Below are 14,673 nucleotides of genomic sequence, written 5' to 3' on the forward strand. Positions count from 1 at the left end.
AGAGAGAGAGTCCACTTTCAGGTCCAGATATCTGGGCCTTGTTTACTACTCAAACAAAGAAATGATACAGCTATGTTTATGTTTGCAGATGGATGACTACACTCCAGTCATCCTGTCTGTCTGTCTGTCTGTCTGTCTCTCTCTCTCTCTCTCTCTCTCTCTCTCTCTCTCTCTCTCTCTCTCTCTCTCTCTCTCTCTCTCTCTCTCTCTCTCTCTCTCTCTGTTTCTCTCACTCCCTGTATGACTGTCTCTCTTTCCTTCTTCCTATCTGTCTTTCTCTTTCTCTCTTTGTCTGACTGTCTTGCACTCTGAAAATCTGTCTGTCTCTGTCTGTCTCTGTCTGTGTGTGTGTGTGTGTGTGTGTGTGTGTGTGTGTGTGTGTGTGTGTGTGTGTGTCTGTGTGTCTGTGTGTGTGTGTGTGTGTGTGTGTGTGTGTGTGTGTGTGTGTGTGTGCGTGCGTGTGCGTGTGTGTGCGTGTGTGTGTGTGTGCACTTCTAATACTATGCTTTTGAGGGCCAAATGTACCCACGAGTTGAGTGTAGTAGAATTTGAGAAACAGACATTGTGAGGATTGTGAGTACAACAACTCTGTGGGGGAGGTAAAAATGTCATTCATTAAATTGCCGTCCTAAATTGTTGATTTCCTCACAAGTGTGTGTGTGTGTACAGTAGGTGTGTGTGCTTAACTCTCCGTCTGCTCTGACAGACTTGTAAAGTCGGTTACAGATCTCAGGTGCCGTTGAACTGTGCCGTGTTGAAACCAGTTAAGTGTGTCAACTGATCGGTTGTACTGGTTTGTGGTTTTGGAACGTAGCGCTCATTCATTCTTAATTTGAAAGTATTTTCTGTCTCAGCATAACCTACGAGTTTCACCTCTTGCACCCTTTGTTTTTTATTCTTTTGAACGAGCTGTTTATCAATCAAAATAATAATAACGAATGCTGTTTTATTGTCAAAATCATAGAACAGTACACAATCAAATGTGCTACTTTGTCATATTTTATCAACTCAGAGAGTGTATTAAGCCTTCCATTTTACATGTTTTAGTTACATTTGTTCAGTCTCAAAGTTAAATTAATTTACAGTGCAGTGAGTACACTATATATAATAGATATAATATGATGATCTGTGTACAGTCCCCCATAATTCTTCTGTCTAGTTCACGTCTCTCCAGTTTCTTGTTAACTGCAATACTGTCTTATTACGGCTCTTCACTATAGACCACCGTAAAATCCTCAGTGTTCATTTATTAATTTGTAACTCTGAGTGTACTGTACAAATAGAACCATATGGACCCATAAGGGTTACATTTGTGCACTCTCATAGTTAAATTAACACTGTTGATCAAGGAACATGACTTTAGTTCTGACCTTACTATCTAACCTATTCTGACCTAACTATCTTAACCACTTATATGATTTGTCGTGCGCATTGCATCATGACACAGGGTGAGTATGTATATCTGCTATTTTGCAATGTTTGGAAACGTATTTGAACATTTTGAATATGAAAAAACTATAACTATAATGACTTGCCCAAAATAGGCACGCCAAGTTGAACGTGGTTGAGGCACCCAGCGTAACAGCATCAGCCAGCTAAGATGCAAAGTGCCTCTGTACAAGACACGGTACAGTGAATTCTTTCCTGTCGACTTCTATCAGTGATGTCATCTGCTTTATATTTGAAAAGGCCTACAGTACCTATGGTCACGTTACAATGCACATCTGTTGGCGGGTGCGTGTGTGTGTGTGTACATGCAGGCACACAGCCACACACACACGGTCATGGTACAATGCACATCTGTAGGCGTGTGTGTGTGTGTGTGTGTGTGTGTGTGTGTGTGTGTGTGTGTGTGTGTGTGTGTGTGTGTGTGTGTGTTTATGACTGTGTGTGCGCATGTATATATTTATACAGTATATGTGTGTGCAATGAGGAGGTGGTGTAAATATCTGTCAAACCACATAGAAAACTGAAAACTGCTTTCAAGAAGTGAGAATGAAGTTGGTGTCAGTCACCCACATTGCCTGGAGGAAACAGATGCTGGCGAAGCCAAACTGTAATGCTATGTGGAAACTTTGTTGTGTCTTTAATTGGGCTTGGTTGTGATGAGACAACGGGCATTTAAGTACACGGTTATTCATCACACACAGACAAACGGGACCAACTGACAGTGGTGATGACGCAGGGGCAATTTTGTACGCTGTTATTTTGATTCACAGAGTCATTCAGCTTCAGTTACTCAACTTCCAAACAACAAAGGTGAACTTAACCTCAACCTAAACAGGCTGCATTGCCTCCCTTCAAGTTCCATGTATTGTAATGAGCCCTTCATCTGGGATGTTTCAGCCACGGCGCATCCCGCGTAGAAAACCCAAAAGTTGAGGAAACACAAAGTGTCGTTAAGTGTCTCACTTAGTGCACGAATGAGAAAGAAGCCTAAATACAGCGCAGGTGTTGGGAATGGTGACCCCAATCCGCCCCTTTCATCAGCCAATGATGTCGCGAGAGAGATACTGTACGAGGCGTGAATCGCTAAGTGGTTTCGGTGCTTAAGAGTGTTGAGAGAGTGACTCACTCGACCAAGTGGACCCAGAAATCCAAGTTAACAACAGTGTCAGGTTTTGCGCTGGTGAACATCATCGCTCTCATCATCGCCCTCATCATCACCCCTCCCCAGGTTTCCACAGGGCCCGGCCTGGCCCTGGCCCGGTCCAGCTCATCGTGACAAAGCCACAACCTGACCATTAGGGATGAACTCAAACCAGCGCTCAGTGAGAGTTGAGTGGCTTCATGTTTGTTTTCCTGTCACTCCTCGGAGTGGAAAGGGTGTGTTTTCACAACCTGTCAGACAGCCATCTCCCTCTGCCTTGTTCTGAAGCCTGCTCCTCACCTCTCTGTCTCTCTTTCTCTCAACCCATATGTGTTTCCTCCCCCCCTTCCCTTTCTTTCGCAGGTCAAGGGTTGCCACTTAGCCCCGGAGGAAGAAAAGCACATGTGACATTGGATCCTGGCAGAGCTAATGGCCGTGACTTGGTAAGTTGTGTGTCACAGCCTGGCTGAGGCTGAGGAAAGATAATGGGCCAGGAGAGTGACTGGGTTAAACCCACAGGATCAGGGAGGGGCCCTGCCTGTTGTCTTTGCTGATCTGCAATCAGTCTCACTTCTGACACAACACGGTCAAAGACCCAGAAAGATAAAAGCTGCCATTAAATCAGATAGGTTAGGTAGGAAAAACTACAGAGCTGGGAGGTAATAGATCACATGTGAAAAGATTATGGTAATAAGATTGCAAAAATGGCGATGTAATCTTACTGTAAAATCACAGTAATCATATGACTCAAAGAAAATATGGAAAATTACTTGTTGGATTGCTTCTAAACATGAATAAGGGGAAAATATATTCTGATTCTAAAGATAATTAACATGAAGTACATAATAGCTGTCAACGTAAATATGGAAAAACAAAACGATAAAAATACAGTCAACATTTACATCTTTTTCTTAAACAGCTTATTTTATAGATTTTGAAGTACTCTAAGAATAATTTCATTATCATTCAGAACACATTAATAGAGTTTAATGTTGGATAATGTTACCATTTAGTTTTACGCCGGTAGTCGGTAACCTGCGCATCTCCAAGCTTTGGAGATGCGTTAACGAGCTCATAATAGTAAGGGAGCAAAGGGGATTTGAAGGGGGATGAGAGGGCCCCTTGTTAACACAAATTATGAAACCCATCCCCATAATTAACTGTAGAACACTAGGCATTTGGCAAAACAACACTTTAACCCCCCACAATCCCCCTTGTCAAACTATGAACAAATGAACATTTTGAACAACCACATAGGAAGTGAGCACAGACAGAGAAGATAAAGGTCTATTTACACTGTACATAAGTGCTGAGCATTTGTTTATAAGTGAGAGGGGCACTCAGCTTGGGCATGCAGGGTGGCCTTGTGGTTATATAGCTTGTGATGTAACAGAAATATCCTACGTTCAATCCCCATAATAGCTAGTGTGTCCATCAACACCCATGCAGCTTGTCGGTGTCCTTAAGCAAGACAACCAACCACCTCACTCATTGTTGAGTTCTTCTGGATAAAAGACATCAGCAAACCTCTACAGTACATGTAATTTACTGAGTATTTGTTTGTCAGGGCCCAGGGTTCGCTGCGCGCCATGTTTTTGTTAGTTTTTTTTTCGTGCAGGAGAGAGGTTTCGACCCGGTCCTCGTCTGCTTACAGGTTCTATGGTTCTAATTAGGGTTGCTATGCTCGGGCATGTGTGGCTTGAAAAGGTCAATCGTCCCCACCTGCATCTCCAGTGACAGAACTGCCTGTGGATAGCCTCTAACCTACCACAATCATTCATTCTTGACCCTGGTCCTCGTTTAGTCATCTATTATCCCCTCCCACATCACTTGTCACCTCACCTGTGTGCAGGCGCACGCACACACGCACACGCACACACACACACGCACACACACACACACACACACACACACACACACACACACACACACACACACACACAGAGTTACACACCTATCTACATGCTTTACCTCATTCAGACACACATGCACAAATACAAATACGTGTGCATGCACACTGCAATTTCCCTGATACATGCTCCCAGCTGTGAGCAGAGATAAGAGAAATAGCACAGTTAGCAGTTAGCATATGCAGCACTATTTGCTCACCCCTTTCTCAAACAAAGAGGTAAACCTACCCCTGATAGGACAATTACAAAGTCTACTCACCGTACCGCTCTTACTCAACCGTCAATAGGTACTTAAAGGCGAACAAGGCTTTGCATTGCCTGCATACTGCACCCTTTTTTTTAAACATTGTTCTGTGGTGCGGATTAAAAGAAAGAACCATATTGGAACTTGTTCTCGTTCTGTTTGCATATGTTTTTTCCTTTTCTCATTTCCATTTTAGTGGTATCGGAAAGTCACCTGCAGAAAGAAGGCAAGTGATGCAATAATGGAAGTTTTTCTTTTACTTTTCACCTTATGTCAAGAGAGCATATCAGACCCGCGACACCTCCGTCATCCCTCAGATCGATCTGTCTTTGAAGGTTTAAGAAACCCACTTCCTGGTACACATTTAAGATACCTCTACATGACCCACACACACAAACAGGAAACATCCCTCTTTCATCTTGCGCACGCTGCATGCGCTTTTAGTTCTTCTGATAGGGTGCAGCCGGAAAGAATGGTTTTAAGTGAGCGGCTGAGCATGCACACAAGCTGTGTTCACCTGGTTCAGAAACATCAAAATGGAGTTGGATGTAGGGTGAGCTAGACTAGCAACAGAGACTTTATCTCGGAACTCTGCTCTTTTGACGGCTCCTGCCCCTTTCAGAGCATGTCATAAGCACGGGTTCAGGGAGGATAAGGAGAGTACAACTCTTTTAAGCTTTGCTGAAACATGAAATGTAGCCATGACAACCTTTTCAACTTTCACACTTTCATTTTGCGTTATGACATGAACACCTACACAGCAAAATCCTCAGTATCAGGAAACCTTAATGTTTGGTGGGCAGGTCCCCTGGGTGACCCTATCAGCATGCAGAGCGTTACTCAAAGGCACGCTTAGGTCTTTGGGCCGGGCTTGGGCCTTAAAGTAAATGCAGGCCCTCAGCAGGATAGCACGCAGTCGGGAGGCCTTGTTTCCCAGCCTGTTCAGAGGATGGAGGGGGGTGGGGAGACTCAGGAACAAGACAATCCATCAGAGCCAGTGCTCTGAAATAGAGCAACAAGGAGGCCTCCACGGGTCAACTGACTGGGGTCAGCACACACCATTGTATGGACAGGAGGGAGTTCCTGCTCTGGCTCCTCTTTGCAATCTGAGAGAATATAAACACGGACAGACGGAAGTGTTCGGAAATCGAGTCGAAGCAGAAGCAGTGTGTGTGTGCTGAGTGCAGTCTCTGTGTGTGTGTGTGTATGTGTGTGTGCCGTGTAGTGTATTGTTACTGAAATCAAATGCCGCTTTACCCCATCTTTATCATAACGGTATCATACTATTCATGGACTGGTGACTGCGGTTCTTGCCCTGACAGGTTCTCCTTCGTATTGAAGGTTGATGATTGTTAAAAGCATTATAAAGATGACAGGCATCACTAGAGAAGTAGTTTGACAGGTATCTGGGCACGGATCCTCTTGCCATTCATGCCAAGTATTTTGATTAACAGAAATTCTAATTTAACCAACATTACAAAGGGTCAGAAGAAAAGTGAAGAGTGCAATGGTCAAAGTAATCATACACGTTATGAAAGTCGACTTCTTGATAAAGAAATTTGAGCCAGGCAGAAACTCCAATGCCAACTTTACCCCTGTACCACCTGGACACCAAAAGGTCATTTTTTTTGTGTACTCCTGATGAATAAAAGTATGATACAGAGTCATTGATCTGGTCACGACCTCAGTGAGCCTTTTTTTGTGTGTAATCACACTAGTTCAATCAGAGTTGGATCATCTGTAGGTCAATACCCCTACAGGTCTCTCCATGGCTCACCAATCACCTACCACCTCACTGATACTCCCATAGTGCTCTTTGCTTGCGCAGCTGAGGGTTTTCTATACACACATGCACGTGGTTATGGCACATTCATCACTTCAGGTTGATACCATCGATGCGGTCATATTAAGTAGACATCTGTCTGAGTGAAACTTAGTATGACATAATGCACAGTGCAGTACATTTTATTATTATTTATTTTATAAAATAAATTGTTATATGTAAGTTGTAATTAGTTCCTTTACTTGTATTTTTACAGCGTTGCCCCAAAAGGGCCAGACATCTAGAACACAGCTTAGGTTTTTACGATGACAATCGCCCGCTGGCGATTGCCATTGGATGAACCTTCATGGGATATTGCCTGTAGGAGTTGCTAGCCTGGCATAGGATAGCCTCCCCAACCTGGTTTCCCTCCCTCAAAATAGGTCTTTTTGTATTTGCTCAGCCAAGCCGGATGCACTCTGGTGGATCAGCTCACCTCTGCTTAGCTCAAGTTAGCACATTGCTAACTTGAGCTGATTCATACACTAGCTGATTCCTTAATAAACTACTCACAGATTTGCTATCCATAACTACAGATTGTACAGTGAAGCATGTCCCCCCGTACGTAAGGTTATATAAGAAGAATTCGTTATTTTCCCAAGTGAAACTTCCTCGTGTAGTAAAGACATCACCCACTACAGTGAAACTCCCTACGAGGACAGTCTCCATTACAGGTCCATTTACCCATACTCTCAGAATCAAAGCTGCAATCCGTAACCTTTTTGTTCTACCTGAGATTCAAACCCTGGTCTCCTGAATGTGACCATGTTTCTACTGCTCAGAGACAATCCCCACTTGGATGGAGATATTGCACTTATGAGCTTCAGGCGGTAGCGGTTGTCAACCAGAGGGCGTTCTACCTGACACCAGGGTCTACATTTCTCAAAGGAAGAGTAGGGAGTCCACCTCCAACCACTACAGAAGTGCTAGTTATATTGTATTAAAGGGATATTTCACTTTCAAATAAAATAAACATTAAAAATAAATATTTTTAAAAAATGAAAAAAGTTATGGCAAAATCACGGCCCCCTCACACATTAGTAGGACACTCTAATGCGTGAGGGGGCCGTGATTTTTCCATTACTTTTTACATTTATTTTTTATATATTTTTTAAATGTTTATTTTATTTGAAAGTGAAATATCCCTTTAACATGCTCTACCACACATAAAATGGCATTTCATTGATTAAAATAATTGCGGAGTGCAGCTTCAAATTGACACTGAGGATTTTACAGTTACCCCTTTCCCGCCTTAAGCACTTGGGTTATATGTGCGATTGGTGTAATCACCCCCTGCCACAATCAAACCATTTTCAAACTTTCTTATGTGGTTGGATAGAAGGTCTGACTCCATGTCAGATGAATGACTGAGCAAACGGTCGGACTAATCGTGATGATTTGGAAATTGGCATCTTAGAAGTTGTGAATAGTATTGGGTCTGTGTGTAGATCAGTACACCGTTTAATTAGAACCCACACACATTTGACTTATCTACACACATCTGGTTCCAGTACACAGAACTGGCACACTACATAAATCATATAGAGGATCATGTTGTATTGGAATGTAAAAGGCGTTGATCCATACTTGATGCATGGAAATTGTGTCACGTCTTGAGAATGTGTATTCAGGAGTTCCATGCGCTACACAGTATCAATGTATCCAGGATTTTACGGTGTACAGTACACAGGCACACTTCGACACTATGTAACTCACAAGATGGACTTTTCCAAAATATGGGGTTTATTGATTTTAACTGCAATCAATACTTACAAAAAGAGAAAGTTTGTTTTTAATATAAACTCACAGAAATTACTGTAGTGAAGAAAAGAAAAAAACATGGCTGGAAAAAATACATTCAACAGTTTACTTTCTTTGTGTCAAATCAGTTCACCTCTTTTCAACAAAGCGTACGAGGCAACATGGAACAATGTGACTTTAAAATGTCCTCCATTATAATATAAAAAGGCAGACAAAGCCTTAGCTACCTGGAATGTATTCAGAAGAGGCACTTCAAATGGTTCAGGGAGGGGAGGGGGGGAGGGGGGGGGGGGGCAAACAAGTGCATCAAACAACCAATCAAAGAACAATATCCTTTCCTCAACCCATTTGGTCACAGCTATTGCTTGTAATAACAATCTGGGTATCCATGTAAGAATGTTATTGACAGGAGGCATTTTATTAACCCATTAAGACCGGGAGAAGCATCTGTGTCATTTTTAGATTTGAGCAAAAAAAAAAAGCATTATTTTACACTTTGGCTATTAAAAAATAGCAGATATACAAGCTCACGCGCTATGAGCTTGTAGATCTACTTTTTTTTTTTTTATCGTGAAAAATTTTGCAAATATTTGAATATATATATATATTTTTAAAGCAAACATTTTAACTCAAATCTTTGCTTCTGGGACCCCCCGGAACAAAATATTTTTGAGATGGGGTCCACTTTGGGGGTCCTTGACATGAAAAAGATTGAGCACCACTGATATAGAAACATACGTTTTTCAGAATACTGTTGGGATCTAGGAGACATGTACAATCGGCTTCTGGTCTTAATGGGTTAAATTAAACAAAAAACATAGACCACTCTTTGAACTCAGAACGTCCTAAACCAGTGATGTGAGCGTGCTCATGGCAATCCTCATCACATGTAGCACCTCTTTACTTGTGATAACAGAATCATAGTGCTGACAGAAAGAGAGCCCTTTCTTTTTCAGAGTGAAGAGATATCTGAACGAAGTGAAACAAAAAGCGGTTGTATTAAAAAGGTCACAACAGTTTATGTACTGCTACGGTCTAGCTGGTGAGGGTTGTGGACAGGATAGCCTAGGAATGAATACAAGCAGATCTAGTTTGTGAAAGTAATTGCAGTCCAATGAAAGGGAGAAACAAAACGAAAACAAAAAATCTACAATAAATAATCAAAACGCAAAACATCTTTTTTTGCATTTTTTTGCTTTAAATTAAGTTTCATTTTGACAAAGTGTAGTTGCAAAACAAAAAGTCATCGTAGTACAATATATTAAACTGTGAAAAAAGGAAACTGACAAAAACGTCTTCACAATCTTTAGATTAATATGGAAGATCATAATTTAACATAAAAGAAAATATATTCTATTGTTCATTATCCAGATAAATACAAAACAAAATTAACAAAAAAAAAATGCATATGATCACCAATAAATATGTTTTTGATAAGTTAAATAAGCAGTGACAAGCAAACCTTCTGTCTGGAAAGTTTTTCAAACAATAATAATAACCGTAATAATAATAATAACATTAATAAAAAATAATTATCGAAGCAAAAAAAGGGATGTAATGAGTACAGTGCTCCAGAGAGCAAGTTCTAACGAGAGAGAGAGGTGGGGAGGTAAAGTTAAGGATAGCTTGGAGATTCCGATCTTATCAAGTTGTAGGATGTACAACTTCACCATGAGAATGCTGGGAATTCCCCACTGTCTGTGGATCGGCATTAACGAGGGGGGCGTGGCTGAGAAGCCAGGCAGAGTCTTAGAAAAGGTTTAATAACCAGTTAGATATCAAGACTTCCTTCCACCTCCCTCCAACAAAAACAAAAAAACTGAAAAAGCCAGTGACCAGCAACAGGAGAACATTTCAGGAGGGGTAGGGGTGTGGGGCAAAACCATCTTCCAGTTCAAAGTCCTTCCTGCAGACTCCCTCAGTCCACATTACATAAGATGGTGCTTGAGAAAGAATTGTTACCAGGGGGCAACGAGAAGGACCCAAAAACAAACAGTAGTCCATTTACCCTTAACACATGCAGAAACCGCCCCAGGCACTGTTTTTGTTACTTTTTTCCATTAAAACTATTCATATCGTTTCAGGGTTTTTGTTTTTTAATTTCTCTCTACTTTTAGCTCAGTCTGTAAAAAAAACAAATGAAAACAGCTGCGGTTGATCTACAGATACATTAGTGAGCACCCTCTAGCTAGCTCGGAGAAGGGGGGGGGGGGGGGGGGAGTGGTATCATCAGGGGGTGGAGGGGAGGTGGGGTTAGTGCAACGCACTCCCTATTCCATGGCCACTTGTGTTGCTACACATTCAAGAAGAAGTAAAAAGGAAAACAAAAAAATTAACAAGTGGCACCTGGCAAAACAGTCACATGATGCTCTCACATCGTTCTCATTGTTCAACTTCCTCTCCTTTTTGGCACTATGACACATGGTTGAGGGGGGGGGGGGGGGGGCTTCTATTAAAACTTGCCGCGATGATTACCGGGGGGTGAAAACGTGATTTAGATAAGAGTTCCCTTAATTGACTACACATCCTCTATTATCTAGGAACTAATACGGTGTCTTGCATAAGGAAAGGAGAGAGGAGTGGGGGGGTCAGAGGTAGAGGGAAGTGCCGCGTTCTCTTTGTGTCACGTGACTTTAAAGGCGCCTGTGGACATGTGTGGTCTAGTCGTCGGAAATGGAGAGGCGGCTGAAGATAGGAAGGCGGCGGGTGGTATCCAGGGTGGGGGACTCGGAGCCACTCAGGCTGCCTCCGGAGCTGCTCTGGTAGCCGTCCTGGTCTGACAAAGAGTTGGGCGGGCTGGACGGAGTCTCGAACATCTGAGGCGACTCCAGCATGGGCCTGAAGAAGTATGGGGTGCTCGTCGGTGAAGGGGGCGCTGGGGTGCCAGGCTCTGCCGGGCCAGCGCCGAGGCTGGGCCCGAACAGGTTTGCCAGCTCCTGGCTGGAGTAGGTGAAAGGGTTGCTGCTGGGCCACTCTGGGACCTCATCAGGGAAAAACATGGGCGGTGGGGTTACGGAGGTGGGGCTGTCTCTCAGACCACCCGAGCTGGAGAAACCGGCGAAGCTGTAGCTGTGCTGCAGCCGGGGCCGCTCCATCTTGTTGCAGGAGGATGAGGAGAGAGGGGAGCTGGGCGGGGGTCCACGGCGCTCCTCTGCGTTGTGGATGAAGTGGCAGCGGGGCCCGTAGGGGCAGAAGCCGATGGTGTGGAAGGTGCGACACAGCTCTGTTTTGTATTTGGGATGGCGGCTCAGGCTTCGCAGTTCATGGATGCCATGAGCAAACTGGCATTTGTCGCCGTACTTGCAGGCGCCGTTCTCCTCGAAGGGCCTGCACAACTCAGTCTTATAGCGGCTGGAGTTCACCTGGCCGTTCCCACTGCCGGCGCTGGTTGGACTGGCAGGCCCCAGGCACTTGTGTAAGAGCCGCTCACCCGTCTCAGAGAAGGAGCGATCTCGCAGCCGGTTCTCCTTGTTGTTGTTGCTGATGTTGCCAACCCCTGAGATGAGGGCGGAGTGGTCCGCAGCCTTCAAGGTGTTCAGGAATTGATTCTGGTTGAACTTTGTGCTGCTGACTGAGTGCCGTCGCTGGTACACCCCTCCCACCGAGGGAGTCCCCACCGCCTTCCTGTCCAGCAGGGCTCCGGTGGGGCTGGAGATGGGCACACTTGTGCCAGTGCAAGGGACAGACATGGGATGGGGGGCGCCCAGGTTGTTGTTGTTGTAGTTGAGCAATTTGTTGTTCTGAAGAGAGAAGAAACACATGATTAGTTGGGGAAAGCAATGTGATCTATTCAAATGGCAGGCAATGAGGACTGGGTTTCATCAAGGGATGGCAGGTTTGGGATAGGAAAAGAGAAACATCCATAGGTTCCTTTTGCATGACCATGTTCTTTTTGGCTCTAAATACACAAGCGGATACAGGCCTATAGAACAGCAGCTGGTTTGGCAAGTTGCCCTCGTGTGGAATGTATGCCTGCTTAGTAAATGGAGCAGGGAAGCGTCAGTGGAGCGCGGCTGGTAGTGGTTACAAAGAAGCTGCCATCATTCGAACATAATGAAAGTGCATTAGCAGCAAGGCATCCTACAGAATTACAATGTATAGTACCGAGCGTGATTTCAATACACCGCCAAGCTGGTGGGTGGGTTAGCTAATCCTCAAAATGACTTTTATAACACCACTGGGGTGCAAGCCTATTCGTAATTGAATAACTATTAAAAGGGGATGTGATAGGAAATAAATGCCATTCTTTTATCAAATGTCCACAAACCAAATGTGCATGTGGCTGCAGTAACTTTTAACTAGTGAACAACTCTTGTCTCGTGGTCGCGTGCTGTTACGCTAATCAAAAAAGTTTTGCATAATACTTGTTTACTATCAAACTATCATTGAAGCAATCCTCTTGGAATATGAAGTGCACAGAACTCTTAAATCTGATTCAAGTGGAAATCCAGTGGAGCGTTGCCCTCAATGCGGGCATGAGGTTGCTTTGTGTCTCAACTAATACAATAATTAGTATAAATACTAAAACAAGTATCTTAACTTAAAAGCAAATGTGTTCCACGTAATGATAGCGTTATTACTAGCAAAGTCACGGCTCAAAACCACAGTCAATGAGCCAAAATGACTAATGACAGCCACACAAATCCCTATTTGATGTGGCAGACAGTGGCACATACATCAAATTGAGCGATTTCAACCATTCCGCCAACACTAGTTTGTTTGATTTATTGAATACTTTATTAACAGTTTGCCAAAAAAAAAACACAGAAAGTACAGTTCTATACTAAAAGGATGCTAAAAGGATTAAACCCAAGAAAGCACCATGGCTTGTTTCCATTGGGGTCCTGTGTATTCAGTTAATCGAAAGTTAACTAGTTAACAACGCTATAGACAGGCAACAAAACAACACATGTCACCAAATAAAGAGTCAAGAGAGAAAAGAACGTGATCAAAACAAGTCCAAGTTGCGCGCACATAGGCGCGCCTCAGCAGACAGACAGACAGACAGACAGACAGGGCCCGAAGCATGCAGCCATCATTCCACTACAGCAGCAGTGTTGCCATGTCGGCTTATTATAAGCTACTTTGGGCTTCTTTTTCTGTAAATTCGCTTGTAAATATTGGTAGTTGCGGGTTGCAATGCAGTGTAGTTGCAATTTTTTTTTTAAATGTCGAGTGTTCTCAAATATTTTCATAAAGAAGTTGTGCCATGGGAGCATTTTGTGTTAGAATGTCTCACAAAAAAAAAAAATCCACATTTTATTTCGAGAGTTAACAGATCTACAAGCTCACAACGCATCGCGACGCGTTGTGAGCTTGTAGGTCTGGCTATTTTCATGATGCATAGAGGTTTAAAGTGCTCAAGTGGCTTATTAGTTGCTTCTTTTGGGCTCGTTTTCCTAGACCCCGGTAGCTTATTTCTCTGACAACACCTGGCAACACTGCTAGCGCAGCTGCTAGCACACAGGGCTAACTAACTGTGGTGTGGTTTGAAGTAACTTAAAGTAGTGATGCGGAGCTAAAGGAGGAAAAGTTTTCAAACTAACCTTGTTCATGACTTGTTCGAAGTCGAAGAAAGGCGACGACACCACGGCTGCGGTCATCTTTGCAGCGACCAAAATCTAATCAAACCAACGGTGTGTGTATAAAAAAAAAAAAAAAAAAAAAGTTGAGTTGTTGGGAGATAAAGTTGCTGCTGCAGGTCCTTGGTTGTGTTTGTTCTGATTTTTGCCCCTGCAGATCAGAACACCCCCTCTCACTCTGCTCTCTGCAACCAGCCCCGAACATTAACCTTTATAATCCGCTGCAGGAGGAGCTTCTGCAGACTCTGGGGGCGTTCACTAACTTTTTTTCTATTTTCTCTTCCTTCGGGGACACTAAACTTGTTGCCAGGTTTTGAGAGAGAAACAAGCAACCTGTTGGTCTAGGAAAACGTGCCCCAAAAGAAGCAACATGAGCACTTGTAACAGTGCTGCAACAGTGTATATATACATTGGCTATTTTCAAAAAAAAATCTTGAACATTTTAACAACACAAATCTAGTAAGGGTTTCCATGGCAGCAATGCTGGCATATGTTTTCAGATGGGGGTGTCCGTATGTGGACAAATACATATAATTTGGGGGTTCCTTACATGAAAATGTTTAAGAACCACTGGTTTAAACAACTTTAGGAAACAAGCTCAAATAGCAACTACACTTCAGAAACAAGCCCCAAAAAAACCGCAACCCGCCGCAACTAGCAATGTTTACAAGCGACTTACTACAGAAAAACAAGCCCAAAGTCGCTTGTAATAAGCCAACATGGCAACACTGGACTAAACTTGCATTGGTTGCCACTTTGCCAGT

General features: G+C 43.3%; 1 protein-coding gene across 1 annotated transcript; it reads right to left on the minus strand.

The window, feature by feature from the left end:
- Nucleotides 1–8,288: 8,288 nt before the first annotated feature.
- On the minus strand, nt 8,289–14,110 carry zfp36l1a (zinc finger protein 36, C3H type-like 1a). The gene is made up of 2 exons (XM_080414688.1): nt 13,874–14,110; nt 8,289–12,067 (listed from the first exon to the last, which is right to left on the minus strand). Exons 1-2 carry the CDS (start codon nt 13,928–13,930, stop codon nt 10,988–10,990), a joined length of 1,137 nt encoding a protein of 378 aa, XP_080270814.1. The 5' UTR covers nt 13,931–14,110; the 3' UTR covers nt 8,289–10,987.
- Nucleotides 14,111–14,673: the final 563 nt, after the last annotated feature.

This window comes from Gymnoscopelus braueri (genome assembly GCF_963280865.1).
Source record: "Gymnoscopelus braueri genome assembly, chromosome: 19".
Classification (NCBI taxonomy): Eukaryota; Metazoa; Chordata; class Actinopteri; order Myctophiformes; family Myctophidae; genus Gymnoscopelus; species Gymnoscopelus braueri.